Raw genomic sequence first — 24,909 nt, 5'->3', positions numbered from 1 at the left:
TCGTAGTATTGCACTGGTTGAGCCGACCAATTCGTGCCACAGATGTTGTGCTGGCGTCTACCAATGGTATTAAAGTTGAAGCAAGTGAACGTGGTTACACTTGGTTACACTTATTTCTTCAAATATTTGTTTCATAATAATCCTAATCTCTTATCATTAATACAAAATGATAACTTTGTATGAAACACGGATTTGTGGAGATTCCAAACATTAAGATTATGAATATGATTTATAGAATAAAAAAAACAAAAAAAACGAATGAATGGCGCAAGATAAAAATGTTAATTGGTTACAATCTATGCACAATAAATCGTCGATAGTTTCATACGTAGACTCGTTAAAACAATGTTGTTCTCGATCGTTAAAAACAACGAGGCAATAAAATATCGGAGGCTGCGAGGGCGGGGGAGGAGCGACGGGTGCGAGGGGGTCCCGTTAGAGACGCGACACTTCGCAGAACTGGCCGCATAAGCCTTGCAGCGCCCGTGGCGGCGACTTTCTTCCTTACATGCCCATAGGGCTGTCACCAATATGTATATAAACTTATTCATCCGCATGGTTTAGACAGACGTAATGCTGTAAGCTTATTCTGAATGAAATGTTAAGTGTCCACGTAGAAATTAATTTTTTTTTCAACCTTTAGTGTACAACCCAAAGACCCATTTTCACCAAAGATTCCTTGTTTCATTAGCAAGTTACATATATAGTTGTATTTTTATTGTTTTTATCAAATTCGTTACATAAAAAGTATAATAAATTCAACCACTCTTATTGGTAAATTGGCGTTGTTTTTAGAGAAATATTTGTGTGAAATCAAATATTTTGTGGTTTTCATACTCTTAATTTGTTACCGCAATAAAGCGATCGTCGCGTCCGGACATCCGTCAAAACGAACTCAAACAGGAGTCCAAACTTTCTTTACATCACATTACATAATTAACTAATGTGTAGAAAGTTTCAAGATCGTTCAAAAACTACAACTGATCAGATTTCTCTTTTAAATTAGGATTGTAAGATATTAATTAAATGTTAATATTCTTTCTAATTACACTTTAAATTATTATTATGACTCTATGAACGATATTTATTCATATTTAATATTCGAAAAACATATACGAGATGGGGATATTACGATGTCTCTTTGTTAAAAAAATCTAATCTAATTATTATATAACAAAAAAGTAAATAGAATGTAAATAAATTGGTTAATTAATTCCTATCGGAAAAAATTAATAATTTTCTAAATAATGGAATAGAATATTTACGTATTATGTAAAACTATCACAACATAAATTATTAGTAGAAATATTTAATTAGTTTTTAAATGAACTGACAACCCTGTGTAAGTACATAACATTCTCCACCTCAGAGGAATGCTCCAAAGCAAAAACATATCACTCAGTGCACCTTATTTGAGAGCAACATATACATGAATTACCGATAAGTAATGATTAAATGCACTTACTAAGTATCATGTCGAGTTAAGCAATGCTTGTAACAAAAAATTATCGATTTTTTTATCATACTTAGTTTCGGTTTACCATATACATACATTAAGCATTTAAAGACTTACATACATATAAGGTTATTTAAAAAACTACTACACTCAAAATTAAGGTTACGCGGAGGTACAAGTTTTTCGCACCAAATAATCGGCTATTTTGCATTTGAAAACACATAGCCTAATTCCAGAGGCCTTAGTTTAATCCTGGTTCATTTCTCAGCCTTTTCTTATAAGAAGAGGATGGGAAAATAAACGGGGATTTGATGGAGGAGAAAAACCAATAGGAAGGACAACATTCACTTTCTGCGCATCTCCTCCTCCGTCGATTAATGGTATTTGTCATCTCGTAATTTAAAAAAAAATATTATGTTAAAACATCTTTATTATTAAAGGCAATTGAGTAAGCATTATCACACCTTTATTGTTAGATGACGAAAAATAAATCACTAATTTTCATATTCTAGTAACGATTGACTTTTATTTCACGTTGGTCGATAAATATGAAGACAATATCACTGATGTCCATAGCTTTCGTAACTTGTCTGTGAATCTTTTAATCTATGTATATTAGAATTGAATTTATTTCAACCTTTTGGTAATCAAAACAAGTGTTCAAAAAACCCCATAAATAAATAAGAAAAACCCGATCGGACATCGATTATCTACTTGAATATTTTTGGTCTATATTTAGTTTGAGATAAAAGCAGAGAAAGGCTGTCGTGGAGTCAATGACTCGAAACATTAACACCAATCTGGAAACAAATAATATATGTGCATATTTTTTGTTTATTTATAAACCCAAATAACAAGTGTTTTTGCGTCTCTGCAATGTTTGCGTGTTAATTCTTTAAAAACTTAAGACCTACACGTCTATCATTGACAACTGTGCACACTATGGAGACAGAAATCGAAGTCTATGGTTGAAATATTTATCAGTAATTATCAAATCATGATATTTAATAATGTATCTACATCAAATTGAAAAAAAAAATCTTTAGACTTATATAAAACTTACCCGGACCCCACAAACTGGCGTTCTATAAAATTACGTGTAAAAATGCGCATGCCTGCCCTCATACCTGATATTAGATTACAAAGAAACCATTGTGAGAATAAATCTTATTTATATATTATAGTTTTTGCTAATCGTTACATCGAAATAATCATACATATATTTTAATACACTCAATATTTATTTAGCAAATTAATGTGCTAATAAGTTATACAATTTTCTATATGCACACAAATTGATCATATTGTCTGGGAGCTTTTTCTTTCGTCTATGCCATTATTTATCATTAAATAAAATATTAAGTAACGACAGACATCTTGTTACAGCGGTAACCGACCACAACGACTTATCATAATGTGTGTCAAGTTAATACGTCTTTACTGCAGCAGTGGCTGTTCAGTCCCTAAGCGATCGCTTTAAATTACACAATATGCAAATATTAAAATTGGCTTCGATCTACGCAGACCATATGCTATAAATTATTAAACAAGATATAAATTAAATGGCCTAAGTACATAGAATGGCAACAACACGATATATTTATTTTGATCAGCTGCGTAAATTGTGTAAACATTTTATTTTACATAATTATCGGCAGTAATTTTATAACTTTACAATAGCAGAACATAAGTACAAAATACACTAAAGCCTAATTATATTGGACAAACTATGCATTTTGCTTAAATTGTTGCGCGTTTCAATATAAGCTGCAACTATTTATTTAAATTCAAAGATCGGGAAGCAACGAATACAGTAACAGTTCCTTAATGTGTTTTCAAGCCCTCAGAAACCGAGCAGCCGACAAGTCAATAAGTGGAGAGTGGGACGAGCGTGCGAACAAGGTCGAACGTGCCATTGTGCGGCGGCCTGTGCCACTGCGACACAAGCCGATATGTTCCGTACTCATAGGGCACAAGATCAAGGAGATACTCTCCGCTTCCGTCTCGAAGGAATGCTACTCGAAACGCACATACAAGTACCCGGAATCACAGCCTCTTTATTGTAAAATTTGCAAGCTTTCTTCACATTTAGTTGTTTGATTTTTAAGTACGCCACAATATTTTTACTGGAAGAACACATACAAGTACGAATTTGCTTAATCCTTGGTAAGACTGTAAAGATCTGCGAGATCTAGGAAAGTAGCAAGTTTCTTGTTTCTCTTTAGATCTACTGAGTTTTAAAGCTGTACCAAGAACCTAACTACTTTATAAGCGTGAAGTCAAGACGCTGAAGACGCACTTGCATTGCTATCCTACACATATTAGATAATAGGATTTTTAACAATAAATAAAGGGAGTGAAAAATAATGGCTTAAGATGGCATACGGTGTGCATCCTTACTACATAAACGAGGGTATTCCGTGAGGTCACGTTGTGTGGTAGAGCTGGCTCATTCATAACGTGGAAGCTACAGCTAGAAGTAATATATATATGGTAATATATTTTTATTCGAACAAATCTTAATGCCCGTTAACATAAGGTATACGAAAATAATACGCCTTCATAGCCGCATCGATATCTTAATGTGGGTGTTAAATATGCTAAGCGCATCGGACCGAAAATATCGATAGTATAGTGATCGATGTTGGCGATCATCACATACGGTGAAAGTGCGTTAAGATAAGTAGGTGCGGACATAAATTTAATAACAGTATTAGATATATCGAATGGCAGACGGCGTGTGCAGGGCCGCGCCGGCGCGGTACCGTTAGCGCAGCCGAGCGACCGAGCCACGGCTTCTCAGAATATCTTCAAATTATTATTACGACACAGCATAACAGTTAACAAGGAGATGTCAACACGGATTTCAAGTTTGTCCAACGTTTGTTCATTGTTATAGACTTATGACAAGAAGTAATAAGAATATTCAGTACCATATTTTCCGAGGCAGCTAACGGTAACCGCTTTCAACTAAGTACACAAAGCACGTAATTCGCAACAGGATCTTGTTGTAGGATAAACTTCATATCAGTACACTTCACATGTCTCGCTTGTATTTGATTTATACGATTCGCCTGTTATTTATCAAAATAGGTCGTATCGACGTTAGCTCGTTAAAACTTAATTGCTGCCAACGAGGCTTTCCATTTAAGTCCTCGGGAGTAAAAAGGCTTCCATATCTCGATTTCTGATTTGTATCAGACATGTTTAATTTATTACTGCTACGCATCACATAAGCCTTTTAGCGCCTTTCCCATACCAAATTTAATTTAATAAATAATTTAAATGGGATTTAATATTTTAGTTGGTTTTAAACGAATTTTAGAAAACCATAAAGCTTTGTTTTAAAATAAACAAAAATGATCCGTTTATTCTTCTTGGCTATATTAAGTAATAAGAGAATCATGTTATTACAACAATCCTAAACATTTATGTAAAACTAGCAAGGAGAGAAAGTAATAAACGTCGTTCAATTTCTTCTCTCTTCCATAGGAAAGTGATTAATTTAAAATCTTGAAAATATTTATTTTACAAACTAAATATGAATATTGTTATTTAATTGTATTTTATAGTAATAGAAAACAAATTAAGTATAAATAAGTATCTAATAAAAATTAATGTACACCAACAATGCATCATACATTGCTTTCTAAAATAAAATATGTAGCTAATGAAGTATGTGTTTGGAGAAAATTTAGAAATGAATAGACCATCCGTTAGTCGGAGACGTAGCAAAGATAACAGTTCACCTTGTATGATGCATATTTATACGAGAAACTAAACCTTGTCTTGAGCTGTCTATTATAATGTATATCCACATTCGACACGCCTCCCTTTATTCTGGGACAACACAACAAAGTATACGATAATGATCAATCGTTCTATGATATACCTATCAATTACGATTCGATAGTTTCAAGAGATAAAAAAAGATGTATCACATTGCTCTGTATTTTCGCTTGTGGTCAAAGCGTCTCTTTCAAATACCGCAATGTAGGTCGAATCGTGAACGTTATTACTTGTACAATCCGAAGATCGAGCGTTGTATCGTAACCAGATATCTCTCAGTATGTAAAGAATGTGAGCTTCGAATTTCACGGCATAGATAGTGGATGCTTGTTCTAAATATTTGATAGCTAATGACGCCTAAATTGTCGAGACGAATTGGTTTTTATTTGTAAGAATCAAGTTTCATTTTTAATTTTTTTTTTAATATCCGACAATGTTTTATTACTTAAAAATATTCTTTATTTCCCTCGACGAAATAACTATAGGATATTCAGGAACCGAACCGAATACCTCACATGCAAATATAAGGCATACCATAACACGGCAACTGTGATAATTATAAAAACCGATTAGAATGTTTAATGTCTTTCGAGGAAAAAGTAGTAAAAATGAGTAGCGATGAGTAGTTCAAACAATTGCCGATAGCAAATAGAAGCTGATGGTAGTATAGTAGTACTAATAGTGTTTGTTCTTTGAATGCCTACTCCGCATTGGCAAGTAGGTGAAGTAGTTCGGCCGATTAAACAGATCTGCGCACTGCAGAGATGCGGGAGAATTCTATTAAGTGCTTTTTTATTTTACCTGCCTTAAACGTTTTAATTCCTTTCATTTCAATGCAGATGGAAAACCTAGTTGTCGGACATTGGACTACAAAATACGTGATATTGGAATTCGAATTGCACTTTCTATACTTCGAATTATAAAGATTTTTATAGTTAGAATTAAATAATTAAACTATTTACTATTATCTTTTAAAATTTCAAGAATAATTCTTTACATTATTCTGACGCCACAATAGCATTTTGAAAACAATTACTTCGTGTTTAATTTTTTGTATTATGATGTAAATTTTCGATTAAAATAATGATTTATTCTAAAATAGATTCACCAACCAAAAGTATTACATACCAATTTTGATGAATTTTTGAAATTGAATGTCTTCGTCTTCCAATATTGGGACACTAAAGGTGCACTGTATTCGTCCTTTTCTGAGTAATCTTAACACGTATTCTTTCGTAACTTGACACTTTCAAAAATTGTTGAATCACAATATCCTTGTTTACATCACGCTTAATCTTACACATATATTGCGCGTTATTACTCACATGATGACAACAAGCCTTGTCTTTATTTAATCCGTTATACCCTCAGTCGTTTTTTTTTAAATGATTTGGTTATTTTAAAATTGTGAAAATTACCTCCAGTTTTTTTAAGTCTTTGGTTCCCGCAACCAAAGCTATCTATATTTTATTTTACACCACATACTATAAAGATGTCTCTGTAAGTTTTCTTATCAATTTCGTTTGCATCGCGTCGCCCACGGCCCGCGGAACACTGAATTCAATACGAAGATGGAATATAAAGTAATAAACTATACGTGAAATTGATATCTGTTCAACATTCTTTGATTTATATTAACCAAAATGTAACTTCGTTACGTCATTGTTCTTATTCATTACAAATGAATTTGTTTTACTAAGAAATAAGCTACTGCAACTGTGAGATTTTATTAAAATAAAGTTGAGCCAAAGGAAATAATAAGTAGACATTCTTAAAATATATTTTTCTGTGTATTTGTCACTGAAGGATTGTGAATGCCGCCCATGTAATTTGCCTATGTAAATTCTAAAGTGTTGCAAGTTACTTTAAAATACCCAACCTTTAACCTCTCATTTTTTCCCAGGGGAAGCAATAAGAAAAATCTCGGACGCTTACTATTATTAGCTTTATATTTTATATTACTATTTTACATTTAGTTCTAAGTAACATGAAGTTTTTAAATAGATAAATAAATAAAACTAATCGATTTAAGCTCACCCATTCGATGTCGCTTGTCACTCATGTACGCTTTCGAAGCTTAAATATTTTCATCTATTCTCAGCTTAATATGGCCACCATTGTCTTAAATGGCAAACATTTGACCGGCGCAACCTTTGCGTCTACAACAAAACAGTCCTCATTTGATATTCCGAACAGATTTGCTGTCGGCCTTTGCTTTAAGTTATTCCGCGTTCTCATTTATTTTAGCGCACGAAAGTCCAAATGTGGGTTCGCATTACAAAATAAGATTCGTCCACTGCGGCCGCAATCGTGTCGAGTATTTTGTGTACAGTTAGACTTAAATCAATAGCTTACCAAAAGATATCTTTAAAACACACCACAAAATTAACCGTTTACATATCATAACAAGAAACTTGAATGGTTCTGTGTATACGATGCGAACAAACATCCTTTGTAGGCAAGGGGCGGTCAGTAGTTGACATTATAAATTAGAAAAGCTATGTTAAATGTATGAAGCTAGTGTTCGAAAGCGCTTCTTGTTTCGACCCTCTGTGCTGATATCAACGCAGTGAGTTTTCACTGCCAAATACCTGTATATAAACACATTGTTATCTCTGTTTTTCCAAAGAGAATGACAGGACTATACAAACAAAACAAATGGTATTTACAGACAGGTAAGGTATCCATAACAAAAATATTTGCCTCGATGGAGAATGTAAGTCATGAACAAGGACTAAATGCCAGATACTTTGAGCTCTCGAATAAACGCACGTCGCTATTATATCAAAGACAAAGAGATCGTTACGAAGGCGTTGCACTTATGTTATACGGCTATCAGTGTTCAAAATCTTTGTACAAAAACATTCCGACCTCATCACGGAGTAAGAGACAAGGGATGTCTATACGTAATACGAACTCTCAGCGTGATGTTTGGGCATGCATAGAGTCGTGATTCTTAGGAATTGTTCATTACTAAACTATTTAATGTTGCATTACATTTTGATTGTTTTGCAACATTCGTTAACAGAACGGCCTCAGAACGATAGTGCTTTGCCATTGACTTTCTATTTCATCTTACAAAGCCGTGACGGGTTATGTCCGACAATTTTCTCACAACGAATGGATTACACTGGATATTAAAATATAAAGAATATTAAAAATTATATACCAAACATATAATTTATTTATAATCAAAAGTAAATTGAAAATGGATAGACAGATACGCAAACGTTGGTTACGTAACCATAAAGTTTACTTATTAGTATATATCAACTGTTTTCGCGCGGAAAACAATAACAAATTAGGTCAACATGTTCGTATTTTAAATATCTAATCACAAGATGAACGGAACTGAACACGAAATTCACACTCTGAATTTAGTCGGGACAAATTCGCGGCCGAGTGGTGCATAAATTATACAGCAGCAGTTTAATTTAAAATACTAAAACCGCAATGACCTAATTTTCCGGAATCGGTGGGCTTCTAATTAGTGGAACACTATATACAAATATCGTCTTAATGACGTGGAAAATGAACCAAGTGCTCTATAGTATCGCTTTTAATATAGTCTTTTTACAGTTTTAGTATGTGTATGTAGGTTGGGGGAACAATGGCAGGGCGCGCAAGGCTGGCTGCGTTTCCAGGGTGAGTCGCGAGGGCGATGCGGGGCGAGGGCGGGGCGGGGTCGTGGGCGGGGGTGCGCTGGTCTCTCGCCGGCACAATTGTTCCTCGGTAGTTTGCATGAGAATACAGAAAACTTTCCATGTGTGTCACCGTTCCGAATAAAATATTCTTTTCTTTCTCTCCGTCCGTTGTTCCTGTGCAACTGGTTAAAGTATTGTTAGCGAAGGAAACAATGCAAATACTTTATATCTCTCTACCTGTATCAACAAATTTTCTACGCGAGGTCTAAGTGGAACGCGCTTTGAACGTGTTATACATACATCTTGATTTGTCAACTCAATATATCACCTGACAATGAGAGTGTGAATACTTTTCTTCTTTTGGATATTTGCACCTTTTTGTTGTTAACTATGAACGACACGTAATATTGTATATCGATATTTACGAAGTATACTGAAGAAGTATCACCTGTAATGGAATCTTTATAAGCATAGTAAACAATGTGTCTTTTTGAATGACTAATGCTATGAGTAGTACCCGTTTTCTTAATATACACATGACTTAATGCTTTATGATTCAAAAAATAAACTAGTTGCTTGTGTAAATCTCATATCTTATGATACAAATGATCAATTTTTATTAGTAAAATGAATATGTACTAACTATCCGCGACCCCGTACGTACGGAATTACAAAAAAAATAAAAAGTAGCCTATGTGTTCTGTCAGACTATGTTCTACATCATCAGCTCACTATACGTCTCCACCGAGGTGCTCGGAGCCTACCCTAAGTTAGGGGTTTTCTAGGCCATAGTCAACCACGCCGGCCGGCGGGTTGGTTAACTTCACACATCTTAGAATTTCTTCTCAGATTCACCGTAAGAACGTCGTATAAATGCACATTGGAAATCGAAAAACACATTGTACATGGCGGGATTCGAACCCAGGACCTGCAGATTGCAAGTCAAGTGCTTGACCCCTGAGCCACCGACGCTCCATAAATATCTACATTCGCATTTATAATATTAGTAAGATTACCAAATAACCAATCTATTGAACGTTATTGTTTTGATCGTTATTCAAATCTCATTATGGAATATCGTATTATCTCTAAATCGTTTTGGCATAGTTTCAACGCATTTCTATAATCCACGGAAATATTTGCACTCGCTTTACCATTCGGATTTGTCTATGTATGGCTTCGGAAACGTATTGTTTGTTCGATTGATTATAAGGATTTGTGTCATGAAGGATAATTTAAATATATCTGTTTGCGTATGACGATTAACTTATCAATTCTGAATTATTAAGAATGAATGTTTCAACCACAGGGAGGACGTATCATTTTTTAACATCATCATCCATCCCCCTTTTTTCTATGGAGACTCGGTACTCTTCTATAATCTCTATCAGTCATTATATATGAATTCATTCACTATTTACGCATATTATTTTACCACAAATCTATCCATATTGTCATCTATCTACCTCTACCTTTGTAGCGTTTGCACATTCAATATACCTAATCATTTTACCATTAAATAAAATTGTTTAGAAAAGCCTATGTTAGCGAAGTTATTCTATCAACTACGATCCTTTATTAAACTATTTAATTGTTTAAATAAAAAAAATCTATTGCCAGTATTTTTAATTGCAACTCCAAAGTTATTACAGAGCTCTTTATTCTCGTTGCAAGTTAAATAGTTGCCAGTAATTAAGAATTAATTTCTAACTAGCGCCTGACCACATTTATCTGTAAATGGACTTTTCAATTGCGTGCAATGATTACTTCCCCCGGGTGAAAAGGTGCTTTCATTCGCCAATGTCCGACTTGACGGAGAAATAAATTTTCTCGACAAAAACAAGTTTGATAAATTTAACTTTATAATTATTGTGAAGCGTAAAGAAAACTTTATGAGTTTAACAAAAAATCTGTGAGTTCACTTTTTACGTGAAGTTCTATTAGTAAAATACACGTTTGTGTGATAATGGATTAAAGGAAACACCAAGATTGATATGTTTATCGTGTTTGAACTCTGGAGAAACTAAACTATTGACACGGCAAGACAATATAAAATATAGAGCAAATGATCCTTTCCATCTATTTTCAACTATGTATAAGTATTCCCTTACTTTTGAAATGGTGTTGCTTCATAATCATTATAGAGTCATATAAAACGAGACAGCACGTTACGTTAAAACACAGCTTAACTGTTAATATTTTAGTATGCAGGTTAATACTTTGGAAATGTACCAAAACATTAATTTAAGCAAACTCAAATAACCTAGTCTGCTTATAATTGCCATTGTCACGAAGAATAAATATTCATGAGCATTTTGCGAATAAATTTCGAGCAGCCTTAAAATGTCCTGTTATGTTTATCGATGAATTAGTAATAAAGAAGTCTGCGGGTTAAGTAATAACGGACACCGGAGGTCGAGTCTGGGACAACTGATTAGAAAATGGCGTAACTGTAAATTCCATTCAAGTTTTAATAATGTCGCATGATTATTAAAATTCTTATGGATTTACAAATTATTTATACTAAATCAATGAAATGATAATGTAATTATTAATGTAATCATATTTTTCAGTACAATACCGTCTGTTTGTCACAAACAATAGCGATTCAATTATTCGCTTCGTAAGCAAAGCAAAGTCCACTCAGCGCAGCGGCCGGCGGCGGCGCGGCGGCGGAGAGGCAGCGCCATTGTTATAATTAAATCAATTGCACAACTGGCTAATTAGCCATTTTAAAAATATACATTTTAAGAAAACAAAGTCACGACCATAAGAATATTCAGGTTATAAAACGATGTGATTTAATAATAAAGATATGACGTTTTATGATACATAATATTTTATTATAAGACAGATAGACCTAACAAAATATATCTATCCGCATAATATGAACTCTATTTTTACTTTACCGTTAAGATCTTAGTATTTATTATTATAATTAGATATTATAATATTTAACTTATGATATGGGTTTAATGAATATTTTTACAGATCTTTAAGGTTTAACAACTTCACCTTCTTTAATAATTTGCATGCAAACTCAAAGACCAAACAAATAAGAACATCACAAACCCTATTCGTAGTAAATTTTCATACTGTCACGTTACCATAGTTTATTGTAGGATGGAACAATAAAATCCTCTGAGATATTTCAAAGCAGGCTTAGTTTAGAAATTTGCGAGGACGAAACTGGCTTGTTTATTGTCCAATGTGTTTATAACGAATGCGTCTAGCTGATGATAACTGCTTTGTCCCGTGAAGGCATTTATAGGCTAAGAAATGATTCCATTGTTTCTTAATTGTTCAGTCCAAAATCTAATAACATCATTGCTTGAATTTTGCCTTCAAAGGCATAAAATTTGAATACGTTCATGCAATAAAATGCTGATTTTGTCTAAAGCCACAGAAGGCTCAAACTTAAAATAAGGACAAAACTGCACGCATTTTAAAGAACTTTATTTGGTAAGCTGTTACAAACAAGCAGTAAAATGTTTTCTATATGCGGGTCAACCGTCTTATATCTATAGTATTATAGTATAATGGACAATTAAAACAATGCTCTTTATTTCATGGCACATCAAAAATCTTTCACCCAAATATTTCATAAAAACCTATACGTTATGTTTTTTTAAGAATAATATAAGAATGTTTAGTTTATATTAAAATGTGTTGTGCTACTCACGCGCTGTCGGTCACGTCGCCGGATTCATCCAATTCGCCGATGGTATCCAATGAGGCGCCTGACCCGTCTTCCCTTGTTTCAACAGGCGGTGGTGGCGGAGCTGTCGTGGGCCGTGTACACACTGGCGCTTCATTTGAGTTTTCTTTAAACTGAGTCTTTGGAACAAAGTCAATGAGCCTCGGTAGAGCTTCAGGTGGTATGTTTTCATCAAACTTGTCATCTATCTTGTTATTCATTTCGGCTTCGGATCGCTGCAACCATGTCTCTATGCATGTCTTTTTAGTAGGAGTCAGCAGCGGTTCTGGAACCGGCGGCGGCAATGTTTCGGGAATCGGAATCGGTTTTCTTTTCTTTTCACTAGCAGATCGCTCAACTTTTGTATTTCTAGGCATAGGTTTGGGTTTTTCTGCTATATTTTCTTGTTTCACATCTGTTTGGTCGTTTTTATTGGGTTCTGTGTTTTCTCCTTTTGACAGATTGCAAGGTGCAACAGTATAATTGTTATTTCTATCGTTCATCTGAATTTCTTTTTTTGACTGTATCTTGGTGTCCTCTTTTATTTGGCTATTTTGAGAACTTTTTTCTAGGACACTAAACCCATTATTACTATTTTCTAGTTTTTTAAATTCCTTTTTTAAATCGATTTCATTTTCTATAAATTTGCCATTCGTCATATCCTTTAATATATTTGAATCAATGTTTTCAATACAATTTAAGACTTTTTGTATATCAAAGACCTTGGGCTGCATTATTGGAGTTGATGGAATACTATTTTCGACAGAACTTGCCATTGACCCCAGTCTGTCTACAACAGTTGATATTGAACTACCTGTATCATCAGATTCAGCATCGGCCATAACCAAACAACGTTCCCACTCATTTGACAGTAAATCAATATATACTTCTGCTTCAGGCGGCATTACTTTTCCATCGGACAATCTGCGAACTAAACGCCTTACTTCATCCGGGGATCCTTTTTTGAAGTATGTTTTGCCTTCCTTATTTTGTCGATGAATATGACTGTCAAATGAAGACTTTCTCGATAACTTAGTTACGTTAGAAATCACATGTTGACTTGTTACTGAGCATTCTTTATCATTAGAGCACTGCTTGTGGTCATCAATACTAACTAGTGCATTTTGTTCACCAACGGTTTGTAGAGTTTGTTTGTCCTTGAAGGAGTTTTTCTTCCCCAGTTTTCTTGGAGGAACTGGAGGTGGTAATGTTGTTTGCATACTTATGTCTGTATTTTGACTCATAGTTAAAAGCTCCTCAACAGGGTCCATTTTGACTTTTTCTGATTTTTCATTAGGATCAAAATGTCGAACTAAGAGCTTCAAAGTCTCATCCGAATCCTTCAAACGCCTAACGCAGTCTATTCTAGTTAGATCGGACACAGGTACACCGTCAATAGCCAATATCTCATCTCCTGGTATGAGTTTACCCCAAGGGGTGCATGCATTAGCAGCGGGGCTGTCCTCGGCACATGACTGTACAAGAAGTCTGCGTACTTTTTCGGCGGCAGCAGAACCTCCTTCAAATTTTAGTCCGAGACCGAGCCGCGCCCCTCGCGGTCTCTGTACTACAACTTCAGCGGCGCCTGCCGCTGCACCCACTGACAGCACTGTAACAAAAGCCGATTCTTTGTCGGCAGGCTTACCCTCGCCTACCGGTACTATAGTGATGAATTCTTCGGCGGCTACTCCTGTCTCCATGCCGCGAGCCGCGCTCCGACGCACGGTATCACTCACCGCAGTCAGTCAGTTGTGATCTGGCAACAAAAAAATATCGTAAGCTTGCGTAACGAAAATGCACCGATGGGTAATATAAAGATAATGTGTTGCGCTCGCGACGGAAGGCACGCGAGAACTGTGCGATGCCTCTCTCTTTAACCGTTGCGCTTTAGACGAATATCTCGGGATGAACCGAGATCGAAAACAGATGACCGTTACGCGTTGTGATAAGTTAAATACGACCTATAGTTTAAAAGGTACCTATTGATATAATTATCAAAGTATAACTTGCAAGCTTTTATAAATCAAAGATACCACAAAATAATACAAAAATATTAAAGCTCACTCATACTATTTGACGTAATTTTGTATAACTCTTCATCCTAAACTAAACGAGAAAATGTGAAGGAATACAACGTTTACCGTAAACTCTATTTATAATTCAATAGACATAGATGCCACTTACGTATTTCTCACTTGCGGTCATTGAGACTTTCATCGATCAATAGGAAAGTATAACGAGCGTTTTCGAGTACAAACTGGCCAACAACAGGCACATCATTGAGATCAAATGTGGGTTAGTGGTACCAGAGGCAGGCGCCGCGGCTCGGCGGCGCAGCGTGGCGTTCACGGAGATCACGGGTCGGTCGACAGTTGAGACATTAGCATATCGCCCCGGGCTCAAGCCCGTTACTCCCGTCCCACCTCCCGTTCCCAAGGGCCTTCCTTTCTCACACTTTATCATTATTTACATGTAAACACAATTTCTTGTGTGCACAATTTGCTAAATGTTACTTTCGAAGTGATGATATACAAAGTGTTTAACGGTGAGGTTTGTTTTATGCAATAAAGTTAACACAATTACATTTGGTAGTAAGATTGGAGGCAAACATCGAATTTAATGTGCTGATTTAATTTTGACAGGACATCGTTACAATTTGAAAATAGTATAAATAATAACATTCTAATGACTTCGCGGAAGATTTATTATTATAGTAGTGAAAAGAAATCGTTAACAGAGAAAACATTCGTGGATCGTGAGTGACCTCCTCGCGTACATGTGACCGAAATGAGAGTGAACGTCAAATCTGTATTTCGCTTACTTGGACGACATTACCAAATAAGTTAAGAACGAACCATCTTTGTATAGCATTGTTCAGCTATATCTCAAAATTCAATCTTTACGCCGTAACCTTCCAAGTAATGTGAAAAGGAAATGAATAATAAAAATCTATACAAGATATACGCAAATATTTTTTTAATATCTATTAAAATGGGTTAATGGAATAGGTAATGTAAAGGTCTTAAGAGTAAGTAGCGGGGCTTCTAACAGTAATTAAAAGGTCGTCTATGTAACAGAACTTATATTCTACTTTTTATTTTTATACTATCCGCACTAATGGCACTTACTCTATCTTAAAATCCAGACCCGCATTCCCTTTTATATTTGAATATTTTTAAAACTACAGTAAGTATCAATTAAGTAAACTACTAAAAGAAATATTGTAGTTTATTCAATAGTCTTAGGAGCCTCTTGGTCACTAATTAAAGTCTCTTAGTATGGGAATAAAGCGTCACTGCTAATTTAATATAACCCAGTTATATGAAATTACAATAACAGTATGTGAGGCTAATCCAATGTACGTACGCATTATTACGAAGAAACACGGCACTTACACAGTCAGTGAGCAACTGGGCGAAATGCAATATTACGTCGTTTTGCCGCATTATGGTTAAAAAAATGTAATGCCTTATTTTGATAAAATCTAAGCAAACTGTACTACTAATTATACAGTAGGTAAATTATGTCTATTACAAAATATCAATAATATTTTAGTCGTAATCGAATATGACATTGAAAACCATTCTTATTACCTTTTAATATAATTATGCTTTATTGAGATATTGAATCAATCTAATTGTTAACAGAAAAACAAAAACTATATCCAGAAATGTAAGGTTTCTGAAGAACAAAAAATTCTTGTCAAGTTCAAGACCAGGCCGATCTTATCAATGAGATATAATCAATGTTTGATAACAATTCTATCAAAATAAGTAGCATTTGTATTTTCTGTCAGTTCCTAATAATGGTAAGATTCAACTGCCATGAATCTTGCATTAATTTAACAATACATATTAAAAACAAGTCTCAAGGCAGTAGAATACTACACTAACATCTGCGATGTACTACTTAGATGAAATAAAAAAATAGTTACGTTATGTTTTTGTTGTAAAAATCAATTAAAGTTGCATTGGGTGATATGATCAGAGCTCGACCCACATACGACAAGGAAGACGGAAGTGGGTTATGCACTTGTGAACGTGCCGAATTCGAATCAATGTTTCTAAATAAACGACAGTAACAACGACGTTATTTCACGATACGAGACTTACAAAGTTCATAGATACGAATCATTTATCCGTGTTTCACGGAACTTATGAAATTCCAAACGTGACTATTGCCATAAACCGGACTTAGTTAAGCAAAATGTAGGGATTTTTTGTTTGCGATTAAAAACTATTGGAATTCATTTACAAATTCATTTCGTAAGCCGGATTTAATACCGCTTAAATAGTTAAAGAAAAGTTAAAATAATTTACCATCCAATCACAGCGTAGATCTGAAAGTTTTTTCACACTTCCGATTACTTTACTTTGGTTTATTTTATAAACTATATTTGTGTCTTCACAAATTTATGAGGTGATTTTATCACACCACACTTTCACATATTGAATGCAATTTTAAATTTTCATTACAAAGAAAGTGATACAACTTGATCAAGATTATTTCGCAGTAAACGTCTTATCGCATCTCGCATACGCAAATCGCGCTATCAATAGTCCAATTGAATATATGCAACACAATCGTAGGTTTCAACTGCAAAATTTCGTAAAAAAACGTATTACATTTCCCGTAAAAAAACGAAATAACAATATTCTTGTCATTTTTAACTTTTTTTATTATAACTATTAACTATATATTTCTAAATTATAACGGCACCGTTTATGAAGAATCTGAAGACATGTTTCAAACACTTATGCAGAAATACGACACTAACCTAAAAAATAATTCTAAAAGTTCAATGACTTATGAACGGCCGGATGTTGTCATTACAACTTCTCTAATATCAAAATACATCGATGTTTTATTATAGTTGCAATAAATAGTTCTGTTTTTTATTTTATTTAATTTCCATATAGTATAAACTAGCTAATATTTGCCTAGAAGCTAAACCCAGGTCTTGTCAAGTAATTTAGTCGTCGTAAGATTTACTGATTTACATGAAATATTAATCCATTCCATTTTTTAAAATCCATAAGCAACGAGACGTATCTCACTAGTTTTTAATCGATACGAACATACAACAAGTGTCAATCATTAATAGATTTATTTGTATCCTTCGACCTTCAACCTTAATGTGTTAAATGTCCACTTTTTTGTCTGCTTCTCAATCTTATTTCTATAATGATTAATTTAAATTTATACAGACAGATACAATGAGACGATAAGAAAAAAATCAATTCATAGTGATTGTAAACATTCAAAAGAACAAGGTTTGATGATGTGACATTTGAATGTATTTGAAAATAAATATGAATCTGACATAAATGGTCATAAATAAGTTGCTCGCTAAGTTTTCTCCCTAAACAAATATATATAATATAATATATAAACATATCTTTGAATTTCTTCGTAGTCATGTGCAGGTTGCATCACGATGTTTTCCTTCACTGTAAATAAACGTATTGTTATCTTTAAAAGGGAATTAAGTATCCATTAAAGTACTATGAGTGAACGTTTATATATATCTATGTCTGTAAGTTTTTTTATGTAATATCGGAAAAGGACAAATATTCGCAAATATAATGCATTTGCGTTGATTATAACGAAAATCTAATATTTTAAATATTTATCTATCTTCAAATCTGCATTGGTTTCGGTTCACCGAAATAGCCGTACCAATATTGATGGACTGAAAGGTAGATTATTTATTTGTATGCGGGAGTAACTTACTCTACTTTTTCTAATTCCGCGTTTACGAAGTCGTGGACAACCGTTTGTAACACATAAAAATCGTACAATCAGACGTGAATAAAATCAGAAGTAACAAGGCTCGATTGTAGTGGGCGATGGCCGAAGCCGTGTAATTAGAGCATCCTCAGTTGTGCAAGGCTACGGCGATTGCCAGGCGCTACTCCGCGCCGACGCTGCGCCAACACTTCTGCAGTTGCACCACGCCACGTACGAATGCGTATTGTTTTGTAAACTTATCTCACATCTAGAAGTACGGCTAAACAATCGAAGTATTCGTGCATTTCGAAAGACTCCTTGTTTATACATGATATGTTAATCTTTTCTTTCCCGTCATGCAGAACTCAATTATAAAGTAGTTAGTCGATTGATATAGGGTTAAATACATAATTTTGATTTAAAATGTTTATCGACAACAGGTGGAAATATGTAGTAAACTAAATTAGCTTCTAATAAAAAAGGAAATGTAAGGCAACATAAATCTTTTACTTTGATCACTCCATTAGAGTTGGCTCGTCGTCGTGGGAGTGTGTAAATTTTTATTGTTATTTTGTATATAACTAATTCAAACGAAATTACACCTTATTAATATTGTTATGCGATTCATATTTTGATCTCATCGATTATAAAAGATTTTGAATATTCAATAATACCTGTTCGAGTCGCTTTTGAGGCAACCGGATCGGCGAGAAACCAGTAAACCGTATTCATAAGAGCAAGGTCAATATCCATAAATATTTCCTTTCATCCGCTTAATATGCATGTGCATAATTTTAGCAGATTAGTTTTAGAAATGAAGAAATGTATTGCAACATCTTTCTAACCGTTATTATGTAAAATAAATCAATGTTTTCTAAGTATTTTGCAATTTATTACTTAGTAGTGACTTTCGAACCCGTGACTTCATTGGCACGCGACATTTACAAGCGGCTCGGCGACTAACGTCACAGACATTCACAAAAGCCGAGGACAAAACAACGTGTCTATTCTACTGATATTACTTTGATCTGATATGACTTATTTCTTTTTACGCAAAGCCACTATTTGTCTTTAAAAAACATCACACAGTTTCACAAAGTTTGCACATGAAACAAACTCGAGGGTTCCCGGAGGAAACTTGGCGCGGGTTTTCTCATTGAATATACATAGCTAACAAATCCCGACGTTCTAAGAAGTGGTCTGCCACAAGGGCTATCAAATGTTAGACTATGCTTAAGTGAATGCTAAATATTCTTTCAACTTATTTGTCTTTAAATCATAACTTATTTATGTTTCACAAAATGTCAGAAGAATCTTTTCAATAAGAACCTACTGCTTCGAAAAATATATTGTAGTAAGAAACGTAATTTAAAATTATTATTAAGGATTTTTCAATGTTTTATAAAATATAATAATTGTATTAAAGAAAACTTTATAGTTTGTATAAATAGCAGCATTAAAAAGAAATTATATCGCAGTGAAATGTTTAAGAAGTCTTTATCAGATGACGGAGAGGCTGTTTGTTGGCGCGCGTCCGGAAATTACGTCCGCTGGGACATTATCAAGATAATATGACACCGAAATATGCACAGCTAAAGTGATAAACGAAACCAACTTGATGAATACCTTTATATCTTTTTATTTCGTCTTTTGTCATTTCAAGATTACAAAAATTATTTAATTAAATAATTTTCGGAACTGAGACTCAAATTCTTTTGTCATGTGTTCTATTTTGTTTTTAAAGGAATAAATTACGACTCATATAATCTTTTATGAAAAAAAAATGATGATGTGAATTCAATGAAGAAAAGGCGACATTTAATCTATTCGATGTCACATTCTGTGTTGACATCCAGATATTGAAATAATTTTGAAAAAATATTGGAATCGTGTAATTTCTTTAATTCGAAAGTAATTTCTGTAAGATTGATATATTAATCTAAATCAAAGACGCCTCTTAGAATATTTATGTTAACTTATGTGATAATGTATGCACTCAGTATGGTAAACTGTATTTTAAATAGATACAATGTATATTGTTAATACTGTCGAATGAAATAAAAAAAATCGTGGCTACAAAATACATGAAATGTCATATTTTTTATGATAAGTATATGCACGGTAGCTTATCGTTTTGTTATTATAACTCCTCCATAAGAAGACGCCATATAATTTTCCTAATTCCCAATTTCAAGCGAGAAGTAATATTTTCTTCAATTACGAATGTACACTTGCTATGGTATTGAAAAAAACAGTGTCACCCGTTCATGATAAACCACTTTTATACCGCGATCTAGACGTATGGGTACAACGCCATCTACTATTACATTGATACACTTCTAGAATATCTATAAAATTAAATATATACTAACTAGGTATTTCCCGCGACTCCACTTAATAAGTAACTGATGTATTCTTCCGCACTATGTTCTACATCTGTGCCAACTTTCATCAAAATCCGTTGATGAAAGTTGGCACAGATGTTCCAGAGATACGTTCCGACATCCATCCACCCTTTTGGATTTATAATATTAGTAAGATTAAAATTCTCGATTCAACAAAACGTTATATTTGTTTCACACGTAAATCGTAAGTTATTAACCGCCAAAGGCTTTAAAGTAAACTCTTTTAACCTAGATTTAACCTGAAATAAAACTCAAGAATGCGATAAAACAACGTGACCTGCCTGATCAAGGTGGGCGTCGGCGCTATGACATCAGACATTCGCCATGGCTGACCGGCACTCCTCGCCTTCTAGTGCCGTGATGAACTTTAAATATTTTAAATTCATTCAATTTTATCTTTGTATGCATTACCATCACTAATCTATAAATGGTTTTATTTATATGTATTCTTTAGTGTAGTTTGTATGATTGCAAGAACACAGGTCCACCAAATAGATATTTATTTCCGATTAGAACTATCTTGATTCCAATGACGTTTTAAAAAACACGTTCGAAATTATTTATAGAGAATAAATGGTAATAAAAAATTTACACCAAATTATTATCGTGAGAACCTTTCTCGCTTTACTTAATGATACATAATATTTTGACGTCATTTCCTAACCTCCGTAGAGTCTTATCGCCAAATTACGTAATTTCCCCATTTAGTTCAAGTTTTTCAATTCAAATTTAATGACTTTAGGTTGAAAGTTTTTTGCAAAACACACCCTCGTACAGGATTTTTAGCATAAGTAAATATATTCTATATTATATTATAACTTTAATTAACAGCACAGTCGATTTACAGAATTCGACTACTTGTCAATCAGACGTCAATTTTATTTATCGATAAAAGAATATTTATTCCTTTCCCATCACTACCGATCGGGAGAACCTAAAACTGTGAGGTTAACATCCTGTAGCGCTTGACCAATGAGATTTATTCCAAAATCAAATAACACTAAAAATCCAGTTTGCAACACTCAATGAATACAATCTCTTCTATCTACATTACAAACAGCCGTTATTATTATTTGACGACTCTACATCGCAGATTCTACACAAAACATTGCATGTTTAAATCTGTCTCATAACAAACCTATCAATTTAAAGGAATAGGCTGTTGACCTATTTAAGCACAACGCGGTCTAATTTCTAATTCAAATACCAAAGCATCTATTAGGCCACATTGTATCCAATGACAATTGAGTATCATATTGATTTAATACGTACGTGTTGGTATCATTAATTGTGCGAATTCCCACACACTACTTTTTGCGACTTGTGTATAAAAACATTAGCAAAAAAAGCAGTGACAACTAGAAAAACATTTTATAAAATCATCGCCAAAAGTTGACGACATTAATACCTTTACAAAGCAGGATCTTGAATAATAAAGTTAATATTTTGTCTAAAATATTTTATAATAAAGGTGTTTCGTAATGAACGTGGCAATATTTTTGATTACATCCTTCCTTGTTTAAGCCAATGAACTCAATGAGTTTGAGTAAAAAAAAGGTTGTAAATAAAAAAACCAGCTGTCTTTCGCTTTGAACTAGACAAAATCAAATCTAAATAGACTGGAATGATCAGTAACCGCGGTCGGAGACTGTGGGACCATTGCTTTCTCTCCGCTCGCACACCCAGACAGATCGAACTGTTAATAATATTTATCTAATAGATGGTTGTATTAACGGTTTTATATATCTTTATAATTTTGTGTCCCTCGAAAATATTCAATATATGATTGCTAATACGATTTGATGATATTTCATAAACCAAAAAATGTATGTAATTTCACCAGCAGTAAATCTGTTATCCATTAAAGCAATACGCGAATAATATAAGAAAACCTACAATGATCAAGATAAAAGTTCTTGTAACATAGTCGTATTTCCAACATTTTATTAAATTGGCTTATATTTTCTGTAGATAATGTTTAGTTTGAAACAAAATCGTGATGACGTCAAAGACTATAATACACACGAGTAAAGGATATAGTTTTTTTTTTTCAAGAAAGGATTGCTTCGATTTACCCTTCCTCAATGGCCTTTTAGATCGTGCCCTAGAAATGCAACCTCAGACAACATGCACAGCTGGTCACCTTGTGAAACTTTATATAAACAGTAATCAATACTACAATTATATGAATATTCAAAATCGATTCGTATTTATTATAATTAATTTATGATACTTACAAACAAATGTAAAGCACACACTATTATGTAAATGATAATGTTAGTGTAATATAATTTAAATCACGATCGCACAACATGAAGTCGAGTGCTTCACTAACTGGATTATTATTATGAATGTTGACAATAAGTGTGATGCGCTGAGTACAACCACTTCAATGATTATTGTTCTCAGTGATAGTAATCATCAATAGTAAAGATCTATTTGTCATCTATACATTCTTCAGTTACGTTTTTGAAAATGTTTATTTTCAAGAAACGCGAATTGGGAACTGAGTACACAGATTGAAGTGCATTCATGGAAAATGAATTGTGTTTTTATATTCGCGTGCGTTATCATGATTACAAGCACAATAAAAATCAAAAATACTTATAAGAAAGCGTTATTTGTGCAAAAAGTCTGCAATATAGAAGATCAAAAGGTAAAGGCGGGCGGGAAAAGGAAAACAAGGGAAGTGTATTGACGGGCGGCGGGTCGTCGTGCAGGGGCAGGCGGCGCGGGGCGTGGGGAACGGTGCGGGGCGGTTGGGATGCCCGGGAACGCACCCCGCACGGCCTTAATCGCATTTCACGCACGCTGCGGCGCGCCGACCTCGCCCTTCCCGATTCAAACCCGTATAAATACCTCAACTGTGCCTCCACCATCATTGTTTACATGCCAGAAAAATCAGTCAACACTTACCGAAATATGATGACGATCGCTTTAAAGAAATATACGAAGCATAAAATAGTTATACACGTTCACTTAGAGTTCCGTAGCACTATTGACGGGTTACGTTAAAACATGTTCACTCGACGGTCGGCGGTCGGTGACGGAGGCGGCGAGTTGCAAGGCACAAGGCGCGAGGTGCGAGGTGGTGAGGCGCGAGGTGGATAGAGTGGTCGCGTTCGCGGCGTGAGGCTGAGAGCGCGCGGTGCAGCGAGCGGCGAGCAGCTAGCGACGGCGTCGCGACGTCGGTGGCGCGCGGCGAAGAGTGCGCGCGCGCTGGCGCCGTTGCGGTGGGGCCGACCGGTCGCAACCGGGCCGCGCTCTCACCGCCGCCCTGCCGCGCTGCGAGCCCTCGCCGCACTTGACACCGTGCCGCGTTCCATCTCGAAGAAAGTTTCACATTCTATGCCGCAAGACACGAAAACTTTGACGACCGAATATCACTTTCGAACTCGGACGCGGCCGTTCGTTCGACTGACAGACTGAAGGCTCGAAGCCGGCGAACAATTTTAATTCGATTAGATAACACGACCGCTCTTATTGTGTTGGCTTCGTGGTTCTCGGTACGGATCTGATTCCGTGTAAAACGAGTTAAACTGTCTATAACTTTCCAATACCCCGGGCTCCTGTTTTGTAAAGATAAGAATGGTAGACGAGCCCAAAGGAAGAGAAAGTGATAATGCATATTTCACACTTAAATAGTTGTATTTATCTACGTAGTAGGTATCCGATCAACACTTGCCTCGGATGACATAAACGAGACATGAAATCGCCTTTTAATCCAATTGCGTTTTCTAGTAACAAATGTTACTAAAGCGTACACGCAGTATGACACAATTTACTTCTAACTGGACTAAGCTTTATGATTGGTACTACTGGTAACCACTTTTATTGCATTTTATATTGTTTGAATGCTAAGTACCTCTTATTGCATAATATAGGGCTGTAAATTTAAAAGTAAACATTGATCATGGATCGCCCGTAACAGGTAACATGAACGAATCAAGCGTGACGATCTCATGTTCGCCGTAAGTCATTACGAAATCGTTTACCGTAATTGTCAAATTCCAAAACATATTGCTAGAACTTAAAACTTACCATGCCTAAAATATAACAATTATTAAAATCGATACTGAATACTCCAAACATGTTCGTGTATTTAGAATTAGAACCCAGGATTTTTTATTTCATAAAGTGCAAGGGAGCAAACGGCTACTGATATACGATAGTTGTAATTTGTGTTCA

The 24,909-nt window shown here is 34.6% G+C and overlaps 1 protein-coding gene across 1 annotated transcript in view; it reads right to left on the bottom strand.

Annotated features, from left to right (window-relative positions):
- Nucleotides 1–23,902, bottom strand: part of bbg (PDZ domain-containing protein big bang) — a 41,695-nt gene extending 17,793 nt beyond the window's left edge. The window contains exons 1-2 of the mRNA XM_013321153.1: nucleotides 23,638–23,902; nucleotides 12,572–14,342 (exon numbers count right to left, since the gene is read on the bottom strand). Of these exons, the coding sequence (XP_013176607.1) occupies nucleotides 12,572–14,286 (1,715 nt within the window). The 5' untranslated portion in view covers nucleotides 14,287–14,342; nucleotides 23,638–23,902. The remainder of the gene's footprint in view (nucleotides 1–12,571; nucleotides 14,343–23,637) is intronic.
- Nucleotides 23,903–24,909: the final 1,007 nt, after the last annotated feature.

This window comes from Papilio xuthus, unplaced genomic scaffold (genome assembly GCF_000836235.2).
Source record: "Papilio xuthus unplaced genomic scaffold, Pxut_1.1 DF825946.1, whole genome shotgun sequence".
Classification (NCBI taxonomy): Eukaryota; Metazoa; Arthropoda; class Insecta; order Lepidoptera; family Papilionidae; genus Papilio; species Papilio xuthus.
The sequence above is the reverse complement of the archived record's forward strand: the minus strand, read 5'-3'. Positions and strand labels throughout refer to the sequence as shown.